General features: G+C 41.0%; 2 protein-coding genes across 8 annotated transcripts in view; both read right to left on the bottom strand.

Moving 5' to 3' along the window:
* Positions 1-9055, bottom strand: part of BIRC6 (baculoviral IAP repeat containing 6) — a 173177-nt gene extending 164122 nt beyond the window's left edge. For 4 of the 7 annotated variants that reach the window (XM_062629554.1, XM_062629555.1, XM_062629556.1 and 1 more), the window contains exon 1: positions 8630-9047. In XM_062629554.1, coding sequence (XP_062485538.1) covers positions 8630-8882 — 253 coding nt within the window. In that variant the 5' untranslated portion in view covers positions 8883-9047. Of the gene's footprint in view, positions 1-8629 lie in introns of all 7 variants that reach the window. The other 3 variants (XM_062629558.1, XM_062629559.1, XM_062629560.1) reach the window with 2 other exon arrangements.
* Positions 9056-12724: 3669 nt separating this feature from the next.
* On the bottom strand, positions 12725-27492 carry YIPF4 (Yip1 domain family member 4). The gene is made up of 6 exons (XM_062629552.1): positions 27334-27492; positions 23679-23832; positions 20490-20661; positions 18105-18182; positions 16150-16263; positions 12725-13779 (listed from the first exon to the last, which is right to left on the bottom strand). The coding sequence occupies exons 1-6, from the start codon at positions 27416-27418 to the stop codon at positions 13642-13644; spliced, it is 741 nt and encodes a 246-aa protein (XP_062485536.1). The 5' UTR covers positions 27419-27492; the 3' UTR covers positions 12725-13641.
* Between the last annotated feature and the right edge of the window lie 471 nt (positions 27493-27963).

Here is a 27963-nt window from a genome sequence, read left to right as displayed (position 1 = left end):
CAAAGACAAATGCAACATCTTACACCTGGTATGGAATATAACCACATACATCCACAGAAGCTGGGAACTAAGTGTCTAGGTGGCAACAGCTAGAGGGATGTAGCATACAGCACATGAAGACTAAGGTAACTGGGCTTGTTTAGTCTGCAGAAAAAAAAACAGTTTAGTAGGAAATCTTAACAGCAGTCTTCCATTACTACAGCAGTAGTTCAACAGCTATGTTATACGGCTGAGTTTCTGTCTTTCTCTTTCTGACATTACTTTTAAGGAAATACAACACGGAACAAAAGGTTAGTGAAGAATTTTAAGGTGTGCATACAATGGTACTTTCCTGTAATGCTCTCAGCCCCTAATTTGTGCTCAGGGACCTTCTGAGCCAAAAGTGGTTGGTTGTTCTTCCCTCAGTTTGTCCAACACTGTTGTAATTTCACAAACATCTAACATCCACAATGTTCCACAGCCAGGAGCTCCATATTTTACTATTTCTTACAGGTACTTGTTTTTATCTCTACTAGCACAAGAGCAGAGAGCATCATCAACTCCCAATGTACATTTTTCACACATCCAGAATTTTGCAAGCCTCTGTCACTCTCTCACCTCCCCACTGCCAATTACCTTTTCAGGTTGAATACTTTCTCACATATAAAAGCATCCCACACCTTAAGCTGCCAGTTCCATTATACTCTTTTTGAGATGGAAATATCAAAACTGCACACATCAGGCATTGAAATGGACTTACACTCTCAGTTGTATTCTCTAGTACAATTCCAAGATTCTGGCATTAGGAGAGCCCTACGGCTCCAACTCCACTGAATTCTTTCAAGTACTTCAAATTAACCAAACGCATTCTCACGTTCTCCTAATTATTGCTTCTACATAAGAAAGCTGAAGCAGAACAGACTAGATCTATTCATGTTTAAGTGAAATTTAAAAGCGAAACTATTCTTTAGGATGCCTTTTCAAATTCTTCTGTGAAGCTAGCAAAATTGAAGGACCTTGTACGTTTAAGACACCTACTTGCAGCATAAGAATATCTGAAAATAAATACATATATTTAACTTTGGTTCTGTCACTGAAAGGGGACATTCAGAAAAGCTAACTTAAGCCTTATAAGACTGGTCTTGCCAGGCTCCTTCTAAAGGTAATGCGAAGGTAGGTTCCTCCGAAAGTTCGGAGTAAGGGCTTTTCCTTTCTGTCTTCAGTGGAGAGAGAATCTAAGACTATTTGTTGAAAAATGCTAATCTTGTAATTCTGACTTAAAAAAGCTACAGAAAACAGAACAAGAAAAAACAGTATTAAAATGAAGTCTATCGAGCAGTGTTGCATGTCATGGTTTACATCACAACATGAATCTATGACCCTGCTCAAGACAGGTTAGCTAAATCTATTACTGTATTTCTCCACAATAACCACAGTGCCTTCCTGCCCTCCAACAAAACACTCCGCAGTTTCCCAGCCTCCACTGCCATCTATACAGCTTTCTACTTCCCTAACCGGTTCTAACCCCTTCTCATTGTCATCCAACCACTCCATCACAGTTCTCAGTCCCATCCCAGCTCTCTCTCAGTCACCTCCCCAGCTCTTTCATTTCCGTAAGGTGTTTTTCATGAGTCTCTGTGCCCTGTTGCCCAGCAAACAGAGTTTATCAAACTCTTCTACAGCTGCCAAATGCTCAGATAAGATCCTGACTGCTTCACACTCAGCCAGGTCAGGGAAGTGCAGTGGATAAAATGCTTTCTCTCCAGGAACTGTATGGGGGACTGAAGAACTGCCAAGAGACTGTATGCTATGCAAGCCACCTCATTAACCAGCTCTTGAGACTGGATATGCATTTTCACTAATGCTAGTAATTTTGAAGACTACTTAACTGATCAGCAAATTCCCTCCTAAGTTACACATTAAAAAAAAAATGGCAATAAAACACACACTGAACAGCGTTAGCAAATACCTCAAGGAAATCTTAAATATAATAGTTTTTACATTTATGGGACATATAAGTTATTATTTCTGTAACTTCACACTTTTAGTCTAGGCTGTAAAACAGGAGCTGTTTCTTCTCTTCCACTTTTTCGTGCATCATCCTGATCTGTGGAGTGATCTTTCCCCTAGCATACATGCAAATCTGCAAAATAAATGTTTTGCATATACCAGACTTCCTGTCTACTTTTTGACTAGCAGTATGCACAGGATCGTTACCAAATCTTGATACTCTTCACAAAGACGAGGCAGCAAAGGAACTTAGCCAATACACACTCCAATATTTGACTCCAAAGAAATCAGAAGAAGATGCAAGTTTTGGTATCCACGAGTACTGCACAAATGGAAGAACTGAAGGCAGCAGCTGGTCTTTCTTGAACCATCCACTCAGCGATACGTATTCATTTTGTGACTGCAAGCAGCCACTGCAGTTAAGAGAGCATTAACTATTTAAAGGACAGCCTTCTAACAGCAGAAAGCAATACTGTGGCATCCCTTAAGAACCACGACGAAAGTGAACTGATTCAGGTGTGTATTTTTTAAAAACTAAACAAAAAACAACAACAAAATTAAAAGGTGAGCAGTGACTGATCCCACTGGAATAGGTAACATGCAACAAGCTATCTTATAACATGACCTATGACAGACCGACATGCTCAGAAGCTGTCCACATGGTTATAAGCCTTTTATGTCCATCTCCAAGACAGCCTAAGAAGTATTTCTGAAAGATGTCATACTGTTCAGGGAGAATTAATGAACCCTTTCAATTTTAAATTTAAAATTATTTGAAAGTAGCTTGGGAAGAAAGCCTGAAATAACAGCTCAACACCATACCAAAAACCAGACAAAATCATTATTAAAAACTTGAAAGAAACAATTAAGCTGAATCTTCAGGCTAGGACAGATTTTTCTTAATACTCTGCCTTCTACAACCCCCCATGTTGCATTTCATCTGAGTTTAAGGTATGGATACCAATGCAACAGCAACCATAAAAATATTGTTGTAAACAACGTAACTGAAGACTCAGATAAACGTTCTACTGAGCCAGCCAACATTATGGTGGGCTGCTAGAAAGGACCAATTATCGGACAGGAGAATATACTAGATCCAAACCACTGATCACTATGACCACGAATTCTAAAGATCATTAGTCTGGGCAATCCAAAGCAAAACCTCCTCCATGTTTCCATTACTTAAAGTCCAACAACCTGCTTTCTTTCATAAGGTGCTGGACATGAACTAATCAATTATCTCTGCCAGAACATATTCTGCCAAATTTCTCACACATTTTCTATAATATGCTAACCAGCATCACTGGATGTGATGAGTTAAGCTGAACAGTCATATGGGCATATTAAAAGCTACCTTAAACAAAGCTGGACCACAGTCCGAACACAGGTTCAAAATGAGGTTTGCTCTGAGGATGCTTCCTATCAATAAGAAATATCTTAACTACCTGTGAGATGGAATAGGACAGGAAGTCAAAGTTCAAATCCCTGACACAGAGCACAGTAATTTTTCCTTGGGTCAGTAAGAAGCATTTAAAGATACATCTTCCTGCAGAGACCTTTTTCAAAGTCCATTTGCAGAGGGCTTGGAATTTTTTCTGATTCTCTAACATCAAAGCATTCTGCAACCTTTATTAATACACTACTACTCTCACCATGAATTCATCAGTCCAGATATGAATAATCTGTCTATAAAATGAAAAATACGCTATCTTGCCTGGCAACGTAACATATGCCTGCATTGCTGCCTGCTGTTACTTCTGGATGCCTGCAATAAACACAGTAATGCAAACGCCCCTTTAAAGGCACGTGGAAAGAAAAGATCTCCATTTTCACTCTCTTTTAGCCTCTGCAGAAGATAATCCAGATGTGCTTCCACAGAGCATGGAAATATCAATCAACAGCATCTTGACAGTTTGGCAAGATGCCTAGCAAGTAAGAACGGGGTATCAGCCATACTCTGATTAAGGTAGCAGACAAATGGAGCACACAATGGTCTACAATCTTTACTGGTATAAAACATCGAACTCAAATCTAACAACTCTCCTATTCTGTTTTTTCAAGTGCTTAAGGCTTTTTGTGAATCATGGTGAGATCACATAATTCAGTGGAATGGTCTGTCTGAGAAGCATTTCACACAGACTAGCACTGTCAAGTATACTCACAGGCAAGGTGGGCTGTAGCAGATCACTAGATGTCTGACAATACTCCCTATGCAATGAGAAAATAACAACGAGAAAAGTCTGTATTAATAGCAATAGCCTCCTTTATTAATATTTTTGTCTCATAATCGAACAAATTATAAGACGAGCCAAGAAGATGAAGAAACTTGCCCCAATTTTGAGGCATGAAGGCGCCAACTTGAGCAGTATTACCAGAGTGAGCTTGAAGCAGTTGAAACTGCTGCTGATGTCATCAAATAATTCAAGCCTAGAATTGAATGGCAGAGTATCCCAACAGTTTCTTCCCAGAGATGTTAAGAAGTGTACACTCCCTCTATGACTTCCAAGCTGCAAAAGAGAATCTTTTATTCTTGTTTTTCCTCTTGCACACCATGGAAACGATTAAAAAAGAATCAGAATCTGATACCCCTTGATAGATTTCCAATGCTCCGTAATTCAAAGTAAACCATTTGAAGACAAACAGGACTTCCCAGGCAGACAATGGTGTTGAACTTGCTGGCACAGGTGAGCCTTCTGGGCTGGGATGTATTTCCTTCTAAATTCTTCTGTTGGAGAAACAGCAGTTGAGGGCCTCTAATGATAACCCAGACTGTTCCCCTACAGGAACTGGTGCAATGTACAGTGAAGAGGTCCTTCTCTGCATGGATTCAGAAGTCTATCTTTTGAGTACTGTTAGGGCCTGCACAGCAATTTAGAAGGCCTTAGATGTGAAACACCATGCATTTTAGCAAACAAGGCTCTGAAGGTATTGCTATGTCAAATTAATCTGAGAAAACCTACAGAAACATTCGAGATGGTCACTATCCATCCGTTTGACAGTATGTTTTCACTTTTTACTGCGTTCCAGGCCAAGTTTCTCTGGGAATTCATATAGTCATAGACTGGTTTGAGTTGGAAGGGACCTTAAATATCATATAGTTTCAACCCCCCTGCCATGGCAGGGACACCTTCCACTGCAGCAGGTTGCTCCAAGCCCCCTCCAATCTGGCCTTGAACACTGCCAGTGACTGGGCACCCACAGCTTCTCTGGGCAACCTGTGCCACTCTCACCAAGATTATTCTGGAAATCTGCTTTTATGCTTTGGGGTCTTTTGTTTGTTTGTCTGACTGGCTTTTTTGTTTCATTTTTAGGTTTTTGTTGGGTTTGGGGGCTGTTTATTTGTTGTCTGGTGGGTTGGGGTTAGGGTATTAAGTATTTTATAGACTTGCACAGAAGATTCAAAACTAGTCCTGACTAACCACTACTAGCAAACACACAGGAATGCATAATATCCAGTAATCTCAAGAACTGTCCTTGGTCTCCCAGTCCAGCTCTCTGAAATGCATAGTGTACAGGCGACAGCCTTGGTAGAATAAAAAGGACAACCTCGTGACCAGATAAGACAAAGATTAATATTAAAGGATCACCTGATCTTCCCCTTACTGGTGCTCTTATCCACTACCATACCCTGGACTGTTGCAAATGATCACCTTGCCCTCCTGCACAGGCCTACAGTGCCCATACAGGAAATAAATTAAAGATGACCACACACTTTCAAGAAAGAGATCTGATGAAGACCCACTGTGGTATAATGATAATCATAATCCTCATTGGATTCCTACAGTTTGGGCTCAGAAGAACAACCCCTGAATCAGCTCACACATCAGACATTCACATGAAAAACTGAAGCACAAAGACGAGGGACCACATCCTAATATTTGGACCTGATTTATAACTGAACTGTCTTTTGGCTGTGAATTATTTGTCTTGCTCTTTTACACACCAAAGACAGCAATCTTCATTTACATTCTAACCAAGGCAGTTTCCACTGCTCTAGCAGATTCAGTATTCCACAGGTTCAGCCTTTGCACTGAGAGTGAGCTCAGAGCTTAATGTACTGCCATAGTGAACTGTGACTGAAAATAAGAGCAAGACTGAGACTTCATGGTATTTCCTTTTCTTCCCTCCTTCCCTTGATAGGGGATCCTTTTTCTTGCTTCACTTTCTAGAAAGAAGGGCCTACTACGTTGTTTTTCCTTGGGTAATGAGCAACAGCATTTCTGTCCAACAGAAATCTTTTGGCAGGGCAAAAGACCTGCAGCGCCACAATCAAGAAGGACATGCAGTCTAGTCTCCCAAGAGAAGCAGTTTTAATTCCTAGGAACTCTATTTTTAGTTATAGCACCAGAAGTCCCGAAGCAACAATATCCTTTGACCTGTCATTTATGGCAGGAGAGGGAGCAGCGACACAGTTGGCCTACAGGTCTGAGTGTCCAACTAGTACTATCCTACATCAAAAAAGCTCACGCTGTACAGAGCGGGCAGATACCAAAGAACAGTTGAATTCTGTTTTCCCTCCTCTTCCCAAAGAAGGGCTGAAGAGGGAGAGAACAAGAGTCAACATGGCCGCTAACAGGCCCAAAAGACACCAGCTGCCGACATGAGCCAGATTTCTCACAGGCACACACACTGGTCTGAATCTGTAAGGAAATTCATTTAAAGTTTCTTCAGACTAAACTAAGGTGTTTTTTTCCCCAGCAACGTAATCATCAGCTACACTGCACAGATAAAATTTGGGTAGATTGCAAGCAATTCTGTTGTTTCATATGAGGAGGAGTAGAATCCATCTTTCACAGTCATGCTGTCACAGAGAAGACTGACACTAGAGGAAGTATACATGACTGAATGCACGTAACAGAATCAAAGAAATATGTTATTTTTAAATAGTTACTGTTTAGGGGAGAATTTCCATTAGCATTTTGAATACTAAACCAAATCTCTTGCGAGGGTTCTATTACAGACAAGTGTAAAACAACAGCTTAGGCTTTGATTTATAGTTCACTTTTTCTCTTCATAAGAATTAAACATGCCGTACACAGGCAACCAATTACAAATTAAGGCCTTGATTTATGTCCTACTCATCCGCAACTTAACAATTCTCAACTGCTGGCAAGAGCATGAAGAAAAGTAAGAAATTAAGTTATTAATAAAGAAAGCACTTCAGGAGATAGCACGACAGAAGAAAGGGAATGACAGAAGCACAGTGATCTGAAGAGAGCAGGAAGCACAACAAAGGAGCCTCATTTTCAATATAAGTGATCAACACCAGAGCAATAAAAACACCTTCACAATAATTTCACAAACTTCTTTTTAATTGCCTCAAACACTTTACCTTTACACTTTACAATGTACCGACTCTAACTTAGGAATGGAAACCAGTGATTGCTGTCCCGCTGTCTTCAGTTTGACATTGTAATACGGTTGGAGGTTTTCAAGGTGAAAGTATACGTACTACCTACACTGTGGCGTCACCGGGCAATTCTTGGCATTACTACACTATGTTCAGGTGGCAAACATCAACCTTCCACCACCACCACTCAGCACAGCTTGATCATAACAACACACAACTGTAAGGACAACATGAACATGTAAATACACAACTAGTAAAAGCGTGTCTTTCTATGCCAAAGGCTGGTCTCGCAACACACCAGAAATAACCCTACGCCCTCACCCCCACGATATTCTGACAAGTACCACAGTTTAAGAACTGTTAATGAGAGAGGAACAAGAGGTGCTCATGGCACATGGATCTTTTTCCACACAGCTAGTTTGTTAGCAGTGTAAAAACACTAATGGGCAACAAAGAAAGATGCTTCGCATTATGGAGATGCTATAGTCTTGCCTCTCCACCACAAAGTCAGTGGGTAATCATAGCTCCTTAACGTAGCAGCGGATATACTGTTACTAGCACCCGACACAGTCAAGACACTCAGCAGCCTGAAAAACTATGCAAATATACCTAAAACATACCATCAAATAACTTTATTAAGGATTCTGATTTAAAATAATCCTGAACTATAGCCAAGTAACACTTTTAATTTTGTATTAACACTATTATTTAAGTGTTAAAAGCATACTTTAAAGAAATATGCCTTCTTAGCAAGCCCAGATTAAGGCTCAATAAATTCATACAGTATCATGTATCAATAAGAACTAGAACTCTGCCTATCCTGCATAACATGCTGTTTCGAATCTTTGGAAGGTTCAACGTTACGTCAACCATAAGAACGCCTGAAAAGATAAAATACAAAACACAGCCCTCAACATCAGACTTCCATCCCCATTTCACCTTTCAGTAACCGGGCTAATACATTTTGCAGAAGAAAAAGGCCTCGGTGCTGCCTACACGAGTATCTCTGCCCCGAAGAGTCGGAACCGCTCAGGCTTCAAAAGCGACAGGGGGTGAACAAGAGCCGGGGCACCGCCGGCACCACGGGCCCGAGGTGAGCTCGGCCTCCCCGGGCGGAAGCCCCTCCGCCAGCCTCGACACCTGCGTCCAGGCGAGCCCCAGCCACCTCCCCCGCAGCTCCGCCGCGCCGCGATCGTGCCCTCCAGCCGCCCCGGGGGTGGCGCGGCCGGCTTCCCCCGCCACCGGTTCGCGGCAGAGGGGCCGGGCAGGCCGCCCGGGCCCTGCGCTCACCGTTCAGCGCCGACGCCTGCAGCGTGGCCCCCGAGGTGCCGTCGATGACTTTGATGGCGCCGCGGGCGGTCACGGCCAGGATGGCGTTGAGCGCCGGGTGGTAGCACAGGCTGCAGAGACCGTCGGCGTCGCAGCGCAGGCAGCCGTCCCGCAGCAGCAGCCACTCGCAGGAACCCGGCCCGGCCGACACCGGCCCGGGCCCGGCCCCAGCCGGCGCCGCCACCGCCGAGGAGCAGGAGGCCGCCGCAGCCATCTTCCGGGCCGCTGCCGCCGCCGCCCTCAGGACAAGAGGCCCGCGGGGAGCCGCTCACTGACAGTCCCTGGAACCGCCGCCGCCGCCGCCGCCAGTCACCATCCGGGTCCGGGGAGAGGGGGAAAGGGAGAGCGCCAGCGTGAGCGGGAAGTGACACAACCGCGCCGGATGCGGAACCAGCCGCCTGCCTCACACGGCGGGAGGGGAGACGTGGGGCGCGGGCGGCTGCTCGCCACGGAGAGGGGCGGGAGCAAGGGGAGAGGCGGGGGCTCTGCTTCCTCCGTGCGCGCGCGCGGCCGTAGCGCCCCTCGCGGCGGGGGCTGAAGGGGGCCGTGTGTCCGCCCCGGGGCGGAGGGAGCGGCCTCCTGAGGGGAGCCGGCGGGGCTGCTCCGTCCCCTCCGGGGGCTCGGTGCGGTCGCTGGGGCTCGAGTCCTTCCCTGCCCCGCCGCTGCCGTGTCAGAAACTCGGTGGTAAGCGGGTGAGCGCCGCTGCCGCCTCCCGCGTCGGGGAGAAGGCAAGGAGGCTTTAGGCAGGCTGGCTCTGCGGCTGGTTTCCTGTCTGCGCTCGCAGAGCGGTGTGAGAGCCCCTGGTTAGGCTGCTTCCAGCTCTGGTACAGTGAAAAAATGGAAGCGCCGTGCTGCTACCGCTTCCTTTTGGAATGAGTTTGGCGCACACACGTGTGTGAGTTCCAGGAGCATTTGCCACCCGCTCTCCCACCACCCAAAGTAGGGATGGAGTCATTGTACCCATGAAAGCATTTTGTTATGAAGCAGGATTCAGCAAGCTTCAAAAAATGATATAAATACCGTCTGTATTTCACTGAGGCTTTCTGCCCGCCCCCAAATACCAAACCTGCCTGTTGGCATTATTTTATCTAAGTGACCTGCTCTACTAAAATATTAGAGAAAGTTTTTATGGTCTTATATATATTGAAGGGTTTTGATGTCTTAAAAACTTCTGATTAAGTTTTGTGATGGTCTTAAATATATTGACGTTTTAAATATAATGTGGTTTCACACAGGCGAGTATTTTTATTAGAAGGACCCATGTTAGCACAGGCTGCTGTAGCGGGTAAATGATTTAAGAAATAGAGTGTCTAAGGGGAAAACAAAAGAATCCACATGGGTATGCCACCAGCCTCATCAAAATTGTCCTGAGTGCAGAATAAGCAGCTTTCAGGCTTGCTTCACTGCTTCAGATGAGACATGAAAGACCAATAAGGGTAGTGACAAAACTTAAAGCAGACCTCAAGCTCTACGTTGTCTCCAAAGCAATTGATTTCACATAGTTTTCAAGTAGGCATAATTTTTCTGACAAATGATGGAGTATGTCTGATGGCTAGAAGAGGAAAGAAAGCAAGTTCACATGTACATGTTTCGTTGCTCTATCCAGAAGATATGTCTCTTGAAGGTATGATACCCATGTCTCTTCCTTGAAATGAGGTGTTGCATCTTGGAACAGGAACTTTGTGTTAGATGGATGCACTCTTATGTTTCCAGTTTTGAGAGAAATTGATACCAAATTAGTATTTCACTGAATATAGAGACTTGGACATAGGTAGGCTACAAGGATTCTTAAACTAGAGTCTTACTGTGTATAGAGGCTACAATTCTCAAGATAAGAAAGGCATGCAACAAAAGAACCAGATGTCTTCTCTCAAGAAGAATGTAGGCTTCCTCCTGTTGGCAAGGCCTCAGAAATAGGTAAACAGCTGCAAAAGAAAACTCCAGAGCCTCTCAGGGTTGTAAATTAGACCAAACAAGAACATGTAATTAATTGGAAAGACTAAACACATTCCAATGTCCTTAGCTAACAGCTGTCCATAAAAGGATAAAATGAGTAAGGGTATTTCTTTCCCCCCAGCCAACCACCATGACCCACAGAGAATTCACAGCGCCTGCGCCACATCCTTATCTGCCCAATTACTGTATGCGTGAGTAACAAGAATTGGGTGGACATTTTGCAGAATTATAATGAATAAGTATATAATGAAAAAACATACACTGTAAACTGTCTCTTCTTGGTGTGCATGACGAGCAGAGCGAGCCCCCATGCACCGGGGGTGCCATAATAATGTTGGCTTTCTAACCTGTCATTCTGAGTCTTAGTTCCCAGATTTCAGTGACAATAGGAATACTGCATCTATTATCACAAATATTTATTTATCACCTCAAAGCTTGAGATTGATGACATTAATAGGAATATAGATGTCAATTCAGTAAATATAAATGAGCTTCATACATTCTGTAAACAAGTTTAATTCAAAATTTTTATAAAATACATCTTGTATTTACACACATACCTCATCTAAAAATATGAGTTTGTTGAATGCAAAGTTATTACAAACTATTAGAACCATTTGAGAGCTGTTTGTACATACTTCTTGCACAGCATACACAAAAAGTGACCCTAGAGAGACTAAGATTAAAAGGTGCAAATCTGCAATTGTGTACAAAATCTGTACTATGTTAAGTGCATATCTACATTGCATATTACACATGTGCCAAGTCTGTGGAAAGGAACAGTTAAACTTGCAACTATAAATTTCATAGAACATCACTATAGAGGAAAATAAGATACTTGGAGATTAAATAGAACATTCTTGCATCCTTTGAATATTCATAGTCATTTCAGATGCACAGGACCTATTATGGACATTGAATAGAACAGCTATGCAAAGAGGAATTAAAGCTGACAGCCTAGTAACCTAAATGTGTCCTTGCCCATCATGTTTGTGGGGATGTTTAGTAAACCAGTATTCACAGACAGGGTCTGGGTTGATACTGGGTCTTCTGATACTAGTTGGATATTCTTGTTAAAAAAGAAATGTAAGTCATGGAAACAGAGATAAGACCAAATTATCATGCAAGATTCCAGAGCTAATACACCTTTTTTGTTGTCGTTTTTTAAGAATATGTTATGGATGCTCACAAAACACTTGAAGGTAAGAACTAAACTGGTGCTATAATTTATTTAGTATGGATCTGCAGTAATTCCACCAGGACTTCTGCAGAAATCAAAAATGAGGTGAAAAGACCACCTCTCTTCCAGTTTTTCCTCTTTAATGTATTACAAGCTAGAGTATTATGTTACAATTTGTGGCCAGCACCAACTTCTAATTAGTTCTGTTTGAAACCAACACAAGCATCAGCCAGAAAAGCAGACTGCATAAGCTAAAGGTCTGTGGTACAGCTGGAATTTAAATATATATTCCACATCAGTAATGAGTAGTAAAAATAAGTTACTAAAATGGCAAGTTACACAGCCTAAAAGTCTGAAAAACTACAGTTCTGGTAAGGAAACATGTCCATTAGGGATCAGACAGCCTTTGCTATTACCTTGTCACGGCTGATTTTTATTTGAAGCACACAAAAAAAGGGATGGGTAATGATTTTTTTTTTTCCTGCTACCAAAATCAAATACTAAGAAACTTAAAAACTATTTGGCAATGCTAAATACTGAAGATTGCAAATATCTAAGTTAGTACCATGCAAAGTGAACTTCAGTGGACTTCCCTTGTGAAGAAACATTACCATAAGGACCATTACATAAGCAAGCAACACAGTACACAGGAAATATTTAACATGTCACCACGTTATTACATAATCCTTGGATAGTCAAAATTAGCAAGACTGTAACTGTTACCAAGGCTGTCATTCTGCCTTGTTTATTGGAGGGAGAATCTGCCCTTACAAATCTTTTTTATTTCTCTTTACAAGGGATCAATAGTACTGGGGAAAGAAAAAAAAAACCAAACACACAGCCAAAAAAACCAAACCATGGATGCGTGTTAAATACCATGCTATTAAAAGCAAGACAGAGCAAGATGTTGTAAAACGTAGTTAGGGAAGCATTACTTTTATTTTGTCATCATAAAATAACATTATTTTAAGATCACACAAATTTGAAAGATCATCTTTTTTTTTCCTGCAACATGAAGCCATCTCTACAGTTGGGAAAGGTGTTCACCTATTTCTCTGTAAATTTACAGTTTTGAGTAAAATAATTTGATTCTCTAAAGATGCATTCCAATTCATTATGTCGCACGGTAAATATCTTGCTCCTTTGGTCAGAGATAGTAAATAAAGACTTCAAATACTTGTAGCTTCAATTTTTAAAAAACCAATATACATCCTTAACCAAGGAGTACTTACGCTACACACAAGCCATAGATACAAAATACACAGTATATACACGGTTTGAAAACAAATTGGAATTTATAAAAACTCAAAACAGCCAAATCAAAGTAACTGAGGCACTAAATTAAAAGTAGTATCTTCATGTCTTGATTATACAGACTATTCCATGAACAATCAGAACCGTTTCATAAATATATATCATCTACAGAACTTGCTGTGGCAAAAAAGCCAGCTGTGTTTAAGCTGAAAAGAAAAACTGCACTTTGAGATTGTTACCGTTAACTTCTCTTTTTTTTTCCTCAAGTATAGTAATCTGGTCCTAGTGCTTTTGGCACAGGTATCGAGTTATGGTTTTGCTACACTTTTTTATAAAACACAAGGTTCTTTTATTTTGCTCATTAAAATCTGAAGAGTCTTAAACAAACCTAGAACTTTGATACAAATCTATATAGCTACAATTGCTTCATTAAATAATATACACAAATATGCTCTTCGGTCTTAAAACATCTTGACAACTGGATACAAAACAGTCACTTGTATTATCTCCAGCCTCCTTAATCTTACGCATTATCAGTCTGCAAGTGAATAAAATACGGTTTCTGGCCACATCTTGTACTAGATCACACCCCGGTGTACAAGGACAGAAAATAAATGTATAATAAAAAGATTGGATAAATTAGAAGGGGTTTCTTGGTCTTGAATTCTTCTCCAACTAGTAATGATGCAGCACTGTATGCAGCCCAAAAGACTCCAAACAACTGAAAAAGAAGATGAACAGTTTTAGCCGACACCACAAAAATATCTTTCCAAATATCAAGATAACAATCAGTTCTTCTCTCAACATAGTTAAAAACAAAAAAGGAACACCCCCCCCCCCCCAAAAAAAAAAAATTGACTGGGGGAGGAGGTGAGGAGGGGAAGAACTCCAAATACACAAAGAAAACACTTGTGCATTTTCATGTAAGTTTAGAGAAATACTGCACAAGTAGGCATGTTATTTTCATTTGAGACATTTTTACTGAAGTGAGCAGCTTAGGATCTACAATAAGTTTTCCCTAATACAAGACATACCGATACCACAAAGCAAGCCATAAGATTATATACACCCAGTTTGAAACTTCACTGGATTAATAACTTTCCTTTCTACCTTGATTGTCCCCAGCTATTCACTCCTTAAGCTCTTTAAGAGTCACTATACTTGACTTCCTGCTACAATGTATACCAGAGGGTTAAATTGCCATTGTTTATTTTCGGATTTGTCTGGCTTGCAAGCTTTCATTTAATTGTTTTGCCTCTGCCTCAAGGTAACTGAATCTCACACTCCTGTTCTTTTCAAGTGCAGTGAGAAGCCTGTCAAAACACAAGTTGTATGAAAGCATATTTATGTTTCATATATGAAAACAACATAGAGTTGTATGAAAAAATATACTGCTTATGAATTTAAGAAAGAACCAGTTTAAAAGGCTGGTAGAAAGTAACATTAACTATGAATATCCAGTATGTTATATGAACTTAGCGAAAAAATAAATAAATCTTGAGGTCAGTGAATTTGACTCAAAGCTCAAACTCACAAGGTTATAGAAAAAGTAATTGGACATCATCCTCTAGCAACACCTCAAATATTAATAAAAAAGAAAAAAATACTTAAAATTGAGTGGCATGAAAAAACACTGCAGTCTTCTGCAAAACACAGGACCAAAGAGGGCATGCATAACAGGACCCCAGCAAAGAACTTCTTTCACAGTTCTGTCAGAGAAGTTGAAGCCCCTTGAGGGATTATGTGGCCTGTTCAACTGCTATCATATAAACAAAACCCCCAAAATTGCATGTGATCACATACTTCCATTTCTGCTGCCTAACCCAGGCCTGCAGAGCAAAATAAGAACACTAATCAATACCATGACTGAATTCCTAAAGATATATTAGGAAAATTGCAGCAATTAAAATAATCGAGGCACATGACTCCAATAGTTTACTTTGTGGATTGCGACTGGAAGACAGCTGACTGGCACTTCGCTATTTCACTGTAACCTCCCCAACTTTAGGACTGCGAAGCATTTCCCCAAGCACTGAGCTCTCCTGCCATAACAAGTAGTGCTTGTCACAGAACAAGTAGTTTTGGCCATATGGGGCTTGTCCTCCATTTTCACGCTAATGATCTAATGATGCAAAAAGATTTGCCCTGCAGTTAAAAACCTGCTAGAAGGAATCAAGTAAGAGAGGTTTAATTAAAATATATTTCTGCCAGTTAACTGGCAGATTAATGATTTGCTTTCTGACTCTGTCACTTAATAGTAATTGCAAGTTATCAAGTCACAAACACAGCAATTGTTATTTATCATACACTTCAGCTGTACTTCAATTATACTGTTTACCACCAGCTAAAGAACAGAAACCATTCACATCAGTAGAACAAGAACTCAAAAAGCATACAGCTTAGCTAGTAACAATTTTCTCAACCTTTCCAAAAAGTTCAGCAGTAACTTCAAAAGCTACCTAAAAGGGTTTTAAGCAGCACTGGAAGTGTTCAGGAACATTAAGCAGTGCCAGGATCTGTCAAGGAACACTGCTAGTTTCACAAAAGGTGCCAAAAAGCAGGTGGCATCAGGCAAGTTATTCTTGCTTTGTACCTTACATTCCACACAGAATCAGAACAATACCAACTTTCTCTGCAAAGGTTATCAAGAGCTTTGTACTGCTACCACTATGGGAAGGTCTCAGAACAATGACTAACGTCAGACTCATGCTGCAGTACCTAAAAATAAAGTGGATGATGGGGGGAGGGACAGAACACTTATTTTCAGACTCTTCATTCTGAGGTTTAATTATGCATCCTCTTCTCAAAATGATAATCCTATTTATTTTTAATGCAACTAGTAGAGCACAGCAAAATCCTTAAACAGCAGCTAGCTGATAACAACAGGTGTTGTTATAGCAACAGCATTGTATGTGCCCAAGTATTCACACATTTAAAGCAGAATTTGCTTAGCAGTCATGTCCAGCATACTAGCCAAGAGGATCATAGAGTTCACTCATGCTGTAGTTCTGAATAGGTTAAGACTTGAAGTGTTAGGAAAGTGCATTAAAAATAGCCATAGACAATTCTCTATAAATGATACTGAACTTACTTTTATTAGGGTAGAAACAACTTCAAATGATCCAACCACCAAAAGTACAGGTGCTATGACAATGAGGGGAAGTAGGGAATATCCTATCACACCAAGAACTTGGCCATAAGCAACCTGAAATTTTCAAGCACATAAAATAAACTTTGTAGCACTCAATCTTTGTCACCAGGCCCAATCCGATTTTGGTATAACAGTATGAATAGCAATAATAATGTGTTATGTATTCACGAAATTTTAGGGAAAGGAAGCTTGCTAGTATGAAAACTGGTTTTGTATGTGACCCTCTAGAATTCTGTAATCAATCATTCAGATCTCTTAGATATATGTTGTTTTGGTGGAGGTGGTTTTTTTTTTAAAGCCAAAAACCCCTGTAATTGACAATTTTGTTACTTCCAAAGGAAGTATTTACACCACTTAAACTACATCATTCCACCCACCCCCTCACATTTTCGTGTTCTGCCTTAAGTGGTTCTCAACTGCCACTCTCCATGGACTGGACATATGATACCCAGGGCCACACCCCTAGAACAGACCTCTCAGCTTAGTCCTGCCTGTCACAAGCAGGAAAGACTTTTTTTCATTAATATACTCATATCCATTATATATAAATAAATACATAAAGTACATGAAGGCTTCTGGCATCAGTGAAAGACCTTGATCCCTTTAAGGCACAGAAATCTTCTGATTGCCTGTTTAAAATTATTATGACTATCTTAAACAGATTTCTTCAAAGTATTTTCATAACTGGTTTTAGCTTCATGGGGATTATAACGGCTGGTTTTACCCTACTATGGTTTGAAAACTTCCTGAGCCCAGCTAGGCTTCTTGGATTTAACACAAAAAATAGTGGTGAGACAAGAGACCATCTTGCAAGTGATCTCTTGTGGCTGTTGATCCTTCCCAGTACAGACCTATATTTCCCCCCCCACCTTATACATTCTGATAATTTCATTTTGAGCCACAAACCACAATGATTTCGGGGCATCTGGATTATGCTGTTATGCAGAAAACCAAGCAATTGCATTTATAAAAGCTTTTTCTCTCAAAACAGTGCTCACACAAGACGACTCTAGTAATTACAATTAAAAGGAAAATTTAAAGATGAAAGCAAATGTAAATAATGTAGGAAGTTTGCAACACTAGCTCCTCCTGAATGCAATATGCACAGTGAAAGTATCAAAATCAAGTACCGCTGAATATTTAGTACTTCACAACACAGTTCAAGGCATTTTAAGCTGCAGAGCCATTTTAAGAAGTTTCTAACCTCCTGACTGTTAAACCATAGGAGTCTGAGGGCCTTGCTGCAAGTCACTTCTTGTTGTTTACAACCAAATCACTTAGTGACTCAATTCGTAAACAGTTCAAGCAGCTATTCCAACCCTGCTGGTGCAAGCAGCTGGAGGGAGGGATGTAGTCCAGAACTTCAGCTGGCTTTGCAGTTGAACATGTGCTTTCATTCTTTAATGGGTTTGAACTGCATCAGGCCAAGGATGAAAACAAACACTGGTAGGTGCTCTCCCCACAAGGACGTTATACAACTGCTGCTAGCTCCATTTAAAGTAAAATAAAAACTAAAAAGTTTAAACAAAGGGAAGTGCAAAAGCAGTGCAAAGGAGGAGAAAGGGTGCCATTCAGCTAAGTACTGAAAAATCGAAAGCACTTGTCCCTCAAGAATGGGCTTCAGTCCTAGCTCACAGACACCTGTTCACATTTCTGGGATTCACAGTACAAATTTCCAGATTGTTTGTCACACCCAACAAGCCATAATCCACTGCACAGGAAGATTAGCTGACCCTCTGTATTTTCAATCTAGACGTTGTGCTTACCAACTGCATCCATTCTTAGCTGGCTACAAGGTCCAAAACCAAGCACCAAGAAAACCCAATTACTACTGAAAAACATAGCCAAGACTTTACATTACCTCCCTCTATGTCCTTTTGCATACAGGTACTTACTTCTCCTCCAAGAACCCTGGCCAGTAAAAAAATTGTCAAGGATCCAAATATCCAAATAGTTATAATCCAAGAAACCACCTTAGGAGATAAAAACCAATTAATTCATATTAATAATTTTCATTGTGAGAAAAGAAACTCATTTCTATTAATCACTTTTACTGCAGACAAGGATTTTATTATGCAAAACCGAATTCTGAATAGTTTTACTTACTGTTACAACAGAACTTGTGAATAAAATTCAGAGGTTGTATTTACAGAATCACATTAATGGTTTGGTGAACATGGAATGTACATGAGATGTGTTTTGTAAGTACTGTAATACTGTAGCAGATTTAGGAAGAGTTTAGTTAAAACTAAAGCTAAGACCACCCTAGCTAAACGTCTTCACATTGCACCTATTACAAAATGTGGGCTCAGGCAGTTTTAAATCAGCCCAACCAATACAAGGCATTTGACTTCTGCTTTTTTTCATCCATGAAGACACCACTTTATTCTTTACTCAAACTGAGAATGCCCAGAGGTCATCACACATCTGGCTCTCAGCAGAACTTGATGATTACAACTTAATACAGCCCCAGACTCCTGAGACAAAGTCTGTAATTATTTTTTCTTGCTTCTTTCATCACTCTGGTCTTAAACTGAAGAAAAATAAAAAATAAAATTAAAATTGGTCTCTAGCTTAACAGAGCCTTCAAAGTAACTCAGCTATTCTTGGAGATGAGCCACTGGGAAGACTAGAAGTGAAGCTGTCCGTTCTGAAATACCTTTTTAGAAGGAAATGACAATATCAGTCCAGTCTCTATTTCCAAATGTACAATGGACTTATAAATGACTTCATATTTAAGTCAGTATTCAATTCAATTTATTGTTTAATTAAAAGTTCCAGATACACTGAAGAATCAAACAGGGAAAAAACAAAAAACAAAAACAAAAAACAAAAACCAACCAACCAAAAAAAAAAAAACAACCAAACCAACCTACACGAAAAAACCCACAAGTAAAAATCGCAGCACCACTTAAACACAATCAAAACCAAAAAACACAGCTGTATACTATTTGTGAAAACAGAACATGGCCTCCTTTTACTTTCCGCTTTCCTTCACAGTCTAAGAGGACCAGATTAGTCTTAGAGCAGGAATGCTCCACTCTCCCCAGCTTACAGACCACCATCCAGCTCATCTAGCCTAGCTACTGTCAGCCATGCTGTTGCTAGCTATTAGCTTTCCCTCCTCACACTCATACAGCACTCTTACACCAATACAGTAAATCCACTGTTCCTAAGAAACATTAAACCTACTGTTCATGTACAGTAGGTACACAAACTGCAAAAGGTAGTTTATCTGTCATGGGATCAAGGAATGGTCCTTGCTTTGCCCAGGAGACAGCTAAGTGTTCCACCCAGAAGACTGAATAATACAGTGGTTTAGCCTACTCTCTTTGAGCCTTGCAGAAACAAGATACCGAGAATGACATCTTAGTCAGCATTTGCTACACCATATGGAAGCCAGAGGTTGCAAAGGGAAGGATTTTATCTCACCATTCACAAAAATCCTTGCATAAGCACATTCTGCTGCTTTACATATGGCTTATTGCTATACATTATATTTAAACCAACTGTAACTACAGATATATAGTCATCGAGATTTCTGAAGCAGGATCACCTAGGCTCATAATTAAATTCCAACTAGATATGATACCACTTCTCTCTTTCAATCTGAATATGAAGAAAAAACCTAACAGTGTTTATGGAGGCCAATGAAATCTGCACAATGATGCTGAATAGCTATTCACCCTGGATTTCAAAAGGAATTACGGAAAAAGTCTATTGACCAGAGGAAAGTTATCTGATTGTAATTGAGCAGAGAGGACAAAATAGCAAATGGCACTAATGAAGATTAAATATACCAGATAACAGCAGTGATAGAACATGAATTAAACTAGTAGCTTTATTTGTCAGGAAATTAAAATTCATTACATCCAAAGACATGTTCTTCAGTAATATTTTTTAGTAATAAAAAGCATGTTAACAAAAGGTCACAATTAAAATGGAAAGATTCACTAATATGACTATAAACCCATTTGCATCAATCTGTTCCCTCTAGAAACCGCATCTTTCCTTTGTTCTACTGTATAAAAACAAGCCTGACATTTCATCACAATTAACTTACCCGTGGGCCATTTAATACATTTCTGACTGCTGTCTTTCTACATATTAACTTGAGAATCAGCATTTGAAATGCCCTGCGTTAGTACGTGGAAAGAAAAAAAAGACAAAAAAAAAGACAAAAAAAAAAGACTTCTTCCTACATAAGTATGCAAATTGCTTGGCAGTCATATCCCTAAATTTAGTTTAGATTTACTTTTTGGTAGAAGGCTTATACCTACCTTAAACTGTCCATATAATGAAATCATTGAGAAGAAGAGGACTACTGCCAGAGGACCCCAGAAGTCTGGATTATCTCTCACTACCTGCCTGTTAAACCCAAGAGATGGCATAGGCATCAACACACATCGAATTTTGTAGTAAATATCCTTCAGATCAATGTCGAGTTCTTCCCTGAAATGGTAAAGTAGAGAGTGTTACTATAGAGCACAGCAATGAAACAGGGCAGAAAAAAAAAAGTAATCACAGGGGCAAATGGCAGGTTTATGGAGCAAGTCTCCTGTCACCACTAAGGCTTTCTGAAGCCATGGCTAGCAACAGAACAGTTTGCCCGCAACAAACCTTCACCCCACATTCAGGAACTGGCAGGAATTGGTGTGACACGGATACATTTAATTGCTCAGTACTCAGTTACATGATTGAGAATAGAAAACACACACAACATACCCTAACAGTCTAGAATAAGGCAGTAGATCTATTTTCTGACATGTAGGAACATGTGACACATTCATACCATTGTAACTACTGAGAAGTCAGACATGCATACACAAAAGTATGATGTTTGTGTTCTTCAATGCTGAGCAGTTTGCCACAAGTACACTTGTTATGGAAACATTTTCTTTCAAGTTCTACAAGAAAGAACACCTTTACATTCACTAATCCTAAACCATTCAAAGCACAAGGTAAAAACAATTCTTTTAAACGAAATGGGGTTTAACTTCCTTCAACAACAGTAGCTTTCAGCTGACCAGTTTATGCCAGTTGTTTAATTACTGGCTTGTTTCCAATATGGGTAAAAATAAATGAAAGCAAATTAAGCTATCAGTAAATTCTATCAACAGATCTTGCTCTTTTCTGCCTTCTTCACTCCCTGCTGCAAACTGTCTGTAAGCAGCCACAAATTGACCAGAAGACTCTTAACTGGTACATCTTGCCCCAACTGTCCTAGCAGAACAGGAAGGAATAAGACTTGTAAAGTAATGGGCAATTCCACTTCATTAAGCTTATGCATGGAACCTAAAGACAGAACTGTACGCTAGGGTTTTCCTTATGCAGTTACAACCAAGGAGCAATGAAGAGTTGCAAGAGGCTTCTGACAGACATGCCTCTGCTCTATACTCAAGAGCACAGTAGAGAAAAAGGCAGAATCATATCCTAAGTCAGCTCATGAAAGTTTTATACATGGGTTTGATTTATAGCTTTTTCCTCAGAAAGGCTGTAGCGAGGAATAAACACAAAGACATGATTCACCATAATTTCTCTTAAAAAAAAGTAATCAAATACTGCTCATTGAGTCTCTCAAGGCAATTTCAGGATTGCTATTACTGAAACTATTTCAGAATTCATATTATTAACCTGTGACTAAATAACAAAAATTGTTAATACATTCCTGAATCTAAGGAGTAGACTAGAAGCATCTATTTGCCCCCATTTATCTAAACAGGATGTAGCACCCCTGTATTTTACTCTGAAGACTATGCAGATATTTCCTGTCTGCAAATAATTCTTTGTCATTGCCCATGGCAAATTCTGACAACTTCTCATGTGAAAAGACTGTCTTTGCATGAAGCTGACAGCTACCTCACCCAAGAAGTGGTGAATGCTGTAAGAGGAAACAAGTCTCTGGGGGAAGACTGCCCAATAAGAAAGAAAAAAACCATAATCTTCCTCTATTGAACAAAATACATGCATGGTATCACCACATGGATTAACTTCCCTTAACTGGCTGCTAGTCTTTAAGTCATAGCAGGATTCAGATTACAAGGCTTCATTACAGCACGTGTTATGAGAATAATCAGAACTGCATAAAAACTGCTATGTAACAGATTGAGGTCTTCTCTGTTGGGATGAATATATTCACCCTGTGTCATAAACTGATCATGTCCCTGGCATGTACTCCTCACTTCCAGCAATCAGCAGGTTAGAACACCCTGAGGATGGAAGGGACCAGCGGAGGTTATCTAGTCCAACCTCATGCTCAAGCAGGGTCACCCAGAGCACATTACTCAGGATTGTGTCCAGATGGCTCTTGAGTATCTCCAGGGAAGGAGACTCCACAGCCTCTCTGGGCAATCTGTTGCATTGCTCAGTCACCCTCACGGTAAATAAGTTCTTCCTCATGTTCAGGGTGGAACTTCCCGTCTTCTGCTTTATGCCCATTGCCTCTCGTCTGGCCCCAGCCTCCCGACACCCTAACTGTCCTCAAATCACAAACTTGGTTTTTGTGGTATAAAAAGTTATGCAAAAGAAAAAAACGCACATGTTGAAACCTCAGTGCTCCATTCTGTTTCATAATTAAAAGTTAGAGCTTTACAGAAGAGACATTCACACAAGCAGCTACTTCTGCACAGTTTAAAGGATTTCTCAAGTAGCAGTGTCATTACTAAGCTCTCCATACATCTGTTCTCTCCAACGCTCTCATTTGAGTTCTCCAGAGTACCCTCCTGCTCACTCCATTTTTTTTAAACACCATTATCTTTAATTCACGCAGGAAAACAGAGACTCTGAGAACAAAGTTGCTTAGATGCAGAACAAGGACTGAGACTCTGGCTGCCTAGCCCACAGTGTAGTAACCTTAAGATACAAAGGTTCTGCAGCCAACCACATTTCTGTGCATGGAACAAGGGATGCAGTGATTTTCGGTTTTAAGTTGTCCTTCAACACTTCCACCCTTTTAATCTAGTTTTATATTATAAGACAGCATCAAAGATAATAAAGTTTGTGCTATCTTCCTTCTAACATCCCTTCTGTAATAAGTACAATTCACAACAATTTTACTTCAGAGTAACTGACAATGTATTTACTTAACATGAATCCTTCCACCAGACTGTCTTAGCCTCTGATTCTTTGACAGTAATAAATTCACAACAACACAAGAGAATAAATTCTCGTTTTTTGACTCATTACAAGATCAAAAGATAATAGCAGAAAAATCCATTGAAGCTTTATAGAGATGAGTAAAACCAGATTTTACTTCTTCCTTCCTCCCCAGCAGTGATTAACAAGCCTCTCTTTTACACTAAAAATATAGCTTATAATGAGAAACGATGTTTTCATTCCTGCACACCAAGTAATTTGTCAAAAAGAATTCTCGTGACAGCAGAAGGCTGTGGGACAATTTGAAAGGCCACAAGTTGGTTGTTTATCCTACACAGTTAATAAAGAGATATAAAAAAATAATTATGACATACAGGAGTGGCTTGTTATCTTCTGGGTCATCATCTTCCACTTCCAGAAGCCAGCCATATCCCCTCTGTCTTAGGAATGTAGTTGCAGAAGATTCTTTGATGAATTCTCCTCCAAGATTTAGCTTAACATCTGGAGTTGTTATGGAGCCACTAAGATCTGAGAGCAAAAAGGGAGAGAAAGATACACCATTTTATGTCTTGTCAAAAGCCATTTAGTTCCAAAAGTACTGGGAGACAAACAACAGACATACAAAGTTAAATGTGCTGGTCATCATCACCACGAAATATTCCACATTATAGAATAAAATTCTATTTTAACAGATACATAATTCAAAAAGGTCCTTCTGGTTTTAAGACAATTGTAACAATGTTGATCTAGGACTCAAATTACCATGTTTTAGTTTCCAGATGGAACTCCTGTCTTGATGACACAGCGTTATGGTATGACAGAAAGGCTGTGATTTGTGTTTTATCATTAAGTATTTAAAGGCATAAAAGGAGTTAACTAATGCAAGTCTCATCACACTGAGTTGGGGATTATTTAACTTGGTTTTTTGCTAATCATATTACAACTCTTTTGGAGCCTTTTTCTGCACAGTGGCATTCTTTGAGCTGAAACCATTCTCTGCTTTTACATTCAATTTTTCATAAAAGGAAAGCATTTGTACATTTTCATTTTTAGTCTGCCCTGTAATACAGCTGAAAATGTCAGAAAAAGAACACTATTAGAGATCCCGAGGCTCCAGCTAATAAGACGAGATGAGTTCTCTTCAATATACTGTGATCTTGCTCTGCAACAGTACCAAACAAAACAAAAAGGGCAATTTATGCATGTTCTGGTTGTGTTGAAGTCACCAATAAATACTGATTTTATTAACTCACTATATTTTATTAACTATATAGAGATGAAAAATACAAAATAATAACTGAAAACATACTAAGCAACTGGAAAAGAGAGAAAATACAGAAGAGGAGGATAATTATTCCTTTAGGAAATAATGGATTTCCATTTGCTAAAAAGTAAAAATACTAACACAAACATGTAATTTTTTTGTACAAATGTTATTACAAGTATATTGAAAGACGAAGAACTCTCTTCTCATCCAACACCTTTTTACTTCACCAAAGAAAATCTTATTTTGTCTTTGTATTGTTGTGTCTGTTCTTCACACAAAGAAGCTCCTAGGCACCAATTCCCCCAAACAGCCACTTACAGCAAGTATTTCTGAAACACACACTCACAGAGGCAAGTCAGGCCGTATTTGTAAATTACACCTGCAACACCTTATATCAAAATACAATCTTGTTTTATAAAAGAAAAATGTGTAGAAAGACAGAACCTCACAGTCTTCAGCCAGCATGTCACAAGTGTTCACTGATTACTCAGTATCACAAACAGCAGATTTCTCCTTCCCAATCAACTTGCTAAGCCACTCAAGCTTAAATTTAAGCTTCTCCATAAATGCTTTTCAACCATTTCATAATCATGAGAGTTAATAAGCCACCACTTTGATTCCAGGCACACCATCTGTGTGGGATCTTTGTAAACACCACTGTAACTTAGAGGAGGAATTTTTCTTTGCTCCTGTCAGTATCAGCACACATGCTCTGTTCTCACCAGACCCAAGCAAAGCCGCCTTATGATGTGATGTTTACATAGCGAGGAAAAAAGACAAATGTATTCTTGATGCCTGGGCCTCAAGGTAGAGAAAGCCTCAGGAGTTTTGTATTGTCATGGAACCCTTTTGCCATATTTGTTTATGCTACAACATATCACCTGTCTACAAGGTGAGGCTGTTGCTACTCTGTGCACAAATGTGACTGCCAAAACAAACCAATGTAACAGCCCAGCTAGCCACTTATTTCTCCTTTCTCAGTGATCACTGACAATCCATCCTGAGGCAGGAAAACCTCTACACAAGTCTTACTTAACAGGACTCCTTTTAGCAGCTGATGACCAGTGAACGCCTACAGCCACGCTTTTTAATCATGAAACCTATTAACATGATTTTAAGTCTATTTTGCAAGAAATCTCAGGTGGGACATATGGCTGCAGAAATCAAGGGGAAAAAGAAGTCCACCACCTCCTCTTTATAGCACACACTGCTCTGCATGAGATGGTTAACAACAGACCAACCAAGTGCTAAAGAATGTGCCACCAATTGATGGTTCTGCTGCTCACTTGCAGGAGTTAGGGTGTTTCACTGCTACTATCTCAAGCAGAACAACACAAAAGCAAAACTGGGGTACCTCACATGCCTCATTTTTCAACCAGGCATTGTGGAAAACCAGCTTTCAAGACATGCTTTGCTCTCGGTTTTGAAAAAGCAGTATAAGAGACAAAAAAACCCACATCAGACAATCTGTTCTTCATACCGTATCTGCCCACTTAATCGAGAACACCTCTCCAGCATGCTTTCCCCACAAACAGCTCCTACCATACAGAAATAAAGACAGGAAAATAAAACAGTTTATATTTATATATATATATACACACAGGCATACATATATATTTATATCTCAAGATTTGGTAAATGTTTGGTAAATTAGAGTGCAACATGTAGAATTTTAATTTAGAAATACCAAGCTGTTGAACTTCTCTTATGTTTTTCTTTGTTGGGGTAGGTCTATGCAGCACTTTGCAGAACAAGCAGGAGATCACACCTTCTTTGTGTTCATAAAGAACACAAAGCTGAGTCCAACTCAACATATCCTACAGGAAAGGTGGTTGTATCGGATTGGGTTCAGCATTGCTCAATAAATACTTCCAGGGGAACCCAGAGAGTTTTCATTCAGATGGATCCTTTTTCAGGCCAAGGCAAAGAAGAAAAACAAACAAAACAAAACCCCACAGCTGAGATTGTACCTGTTGATTAGTATCCCTTGTCAGAGGGACTTGGAAGTTCACCAAAGGGGTGTTCTATGGCAGTTTTTCCACTTCAGTAATTCTTTTCCAGGGTGGGGCACATGAGTCAGGATATACATGATTCCCTACCCCATCCACAATTTCAACAGTTACTAAATACACACATAAAGTAGAATGCTTGCTGTTTAAATGGGTAGAGCCTTAAAGGATCATCCCCCATCAAATTAAGTTAGCACAATGTTGAATCTTAGATGTTCATTTTCAGTCTTGAGGCAGATCTTCATAGCATTCTGGAACACCACAGCTATTTGTGCAGCAGTGAGGCAGCAGGCCACACTTCATCCCTAAACTATGGGCAAGGCTTCTTCCCCCTACACTCCCATTCCTGTGCTGACAAGAGACTCGGCGTGCAGCCTTTGGCACAGCATTACAGCGAACGTGTACATACAGTACTATCTTCAACAGACAAAAACCGGCGCCTCCAGCAACGTGGGGAAGAGGAGCGGCCTGTGACAGCGCTTGTCACGGCTGTGTCAGGTCGCCGGGCACAATTTAGATTATGGCTCTCGGAGAACCTGAGGAACCGAGAGCCGCGGCCCGAGGGCAGTGGCCACCGCCGCCACCTCAGCCACCCCCCGCTCCACCTCCAGCCACGCCACCAAGCCCGGCAGCGGCGGAGGGGCCAAGGCAGGCATCTCTTGCCCCAGTGGCACGGGAGCTGCCGCTCCCCCGAGCCTGGCCGAGCCCTTCCATCGGGAAAACGAGCGACCGCAGCCGCAGCCCCGCGCTCACCTTCGGCGTCTGCTGAGGAGACAAAAGTGAAATCCCCGTTGCTGGGCGCATATAGCGGCGGCTGCTGGGGGCCCGGGGGCTGCATCTCCCCGCCCTCCGGGGGGCTGCGGAGCCGGTGGGGAACAGCAAGAGGCGAGCGGCACAGGGGCCTAGCGCCTGGCGGATAGCTCCTGCGGCTGCGGCCGGCACCCAGCAGCACAGCGCAGCCGCCTCACACGGCAACAACAACCGACACCACCCCTCCCATTGGCTGCTTGCAAGGCGGGCCGTGATTGGCGGCTGTGCAGCCAGTGCTGAGTGGCTCCCCGGTTCTGTCTAGGGGAGCGAAGTCATTCGACTTCGGTATAAGAGTCTTCCTGATTGGAAGACGTGTGATTCCCCCCCCCCCCCCCAACCGGTGGGAGGGGTGAGGTGGGCACGGTGCTGCGGGGCGCGGCTCCGCCGCAGGGCCGTGTTTCATGTTCCGGCCGATGGCCGCTGTGGCCTTGAGGCCGGCCTGTTATCCCGTTTACCCCTTCCCGGCGCTGCTGGGTTTGACCCTGAGCACCACTTGCTAGTGCCTTGCGCGCCTGGCTTTCCGAGGCCAGGGGGTGACCAGCGGGTGTTGGGTCGGTAGGGGACATGAACGCC

The sequence above is a fragment of the Pezoporus occidentalis genome, unplaced genomic scaffold (assembly GCF_034315485.1).
Source record: "Pezoporus occidentalis ecotype Australia unplaced genomic scaffold, CSIRO_AGI_Poc_V1 ctg34, whole genome shotgun sequence".
Classification (NCBI taxonomy): domain Eukaryota; kingdom Metazoa; phylum Chordata; class Aves; order Psittaciformes; family Psittacidae; genus Pezoporus; species Pezoporus occidentalis.
Note: the sequence above shows the minus strand (reverse complement) of the source record. Positions and strands in the feature narration are given on the sequence as shown.

Coding starts and splice junctions, on each gene's coding strand:
- YIPF4 (XM_062629552.1), bottom strand. CDS start 27,418: ATGCAGCCCCCGGGCCCCCAGCAGCCGCCGCTATATGCGCCCAGCAAC. Junction 20,662..23,678: donor GAAGATAACAAGCCACTCCT/GTATGTCATAAT, acceptor TTACCATTTCAG/GGAAGAACTCGACATTGATC. Junction 18,183..20,489: donor CATTATATGGACAGTTTAAG/GTAGGTATAAGC, acceptor TTATCTCCTAAG/GTGGTTTCTTGGATTATAAC.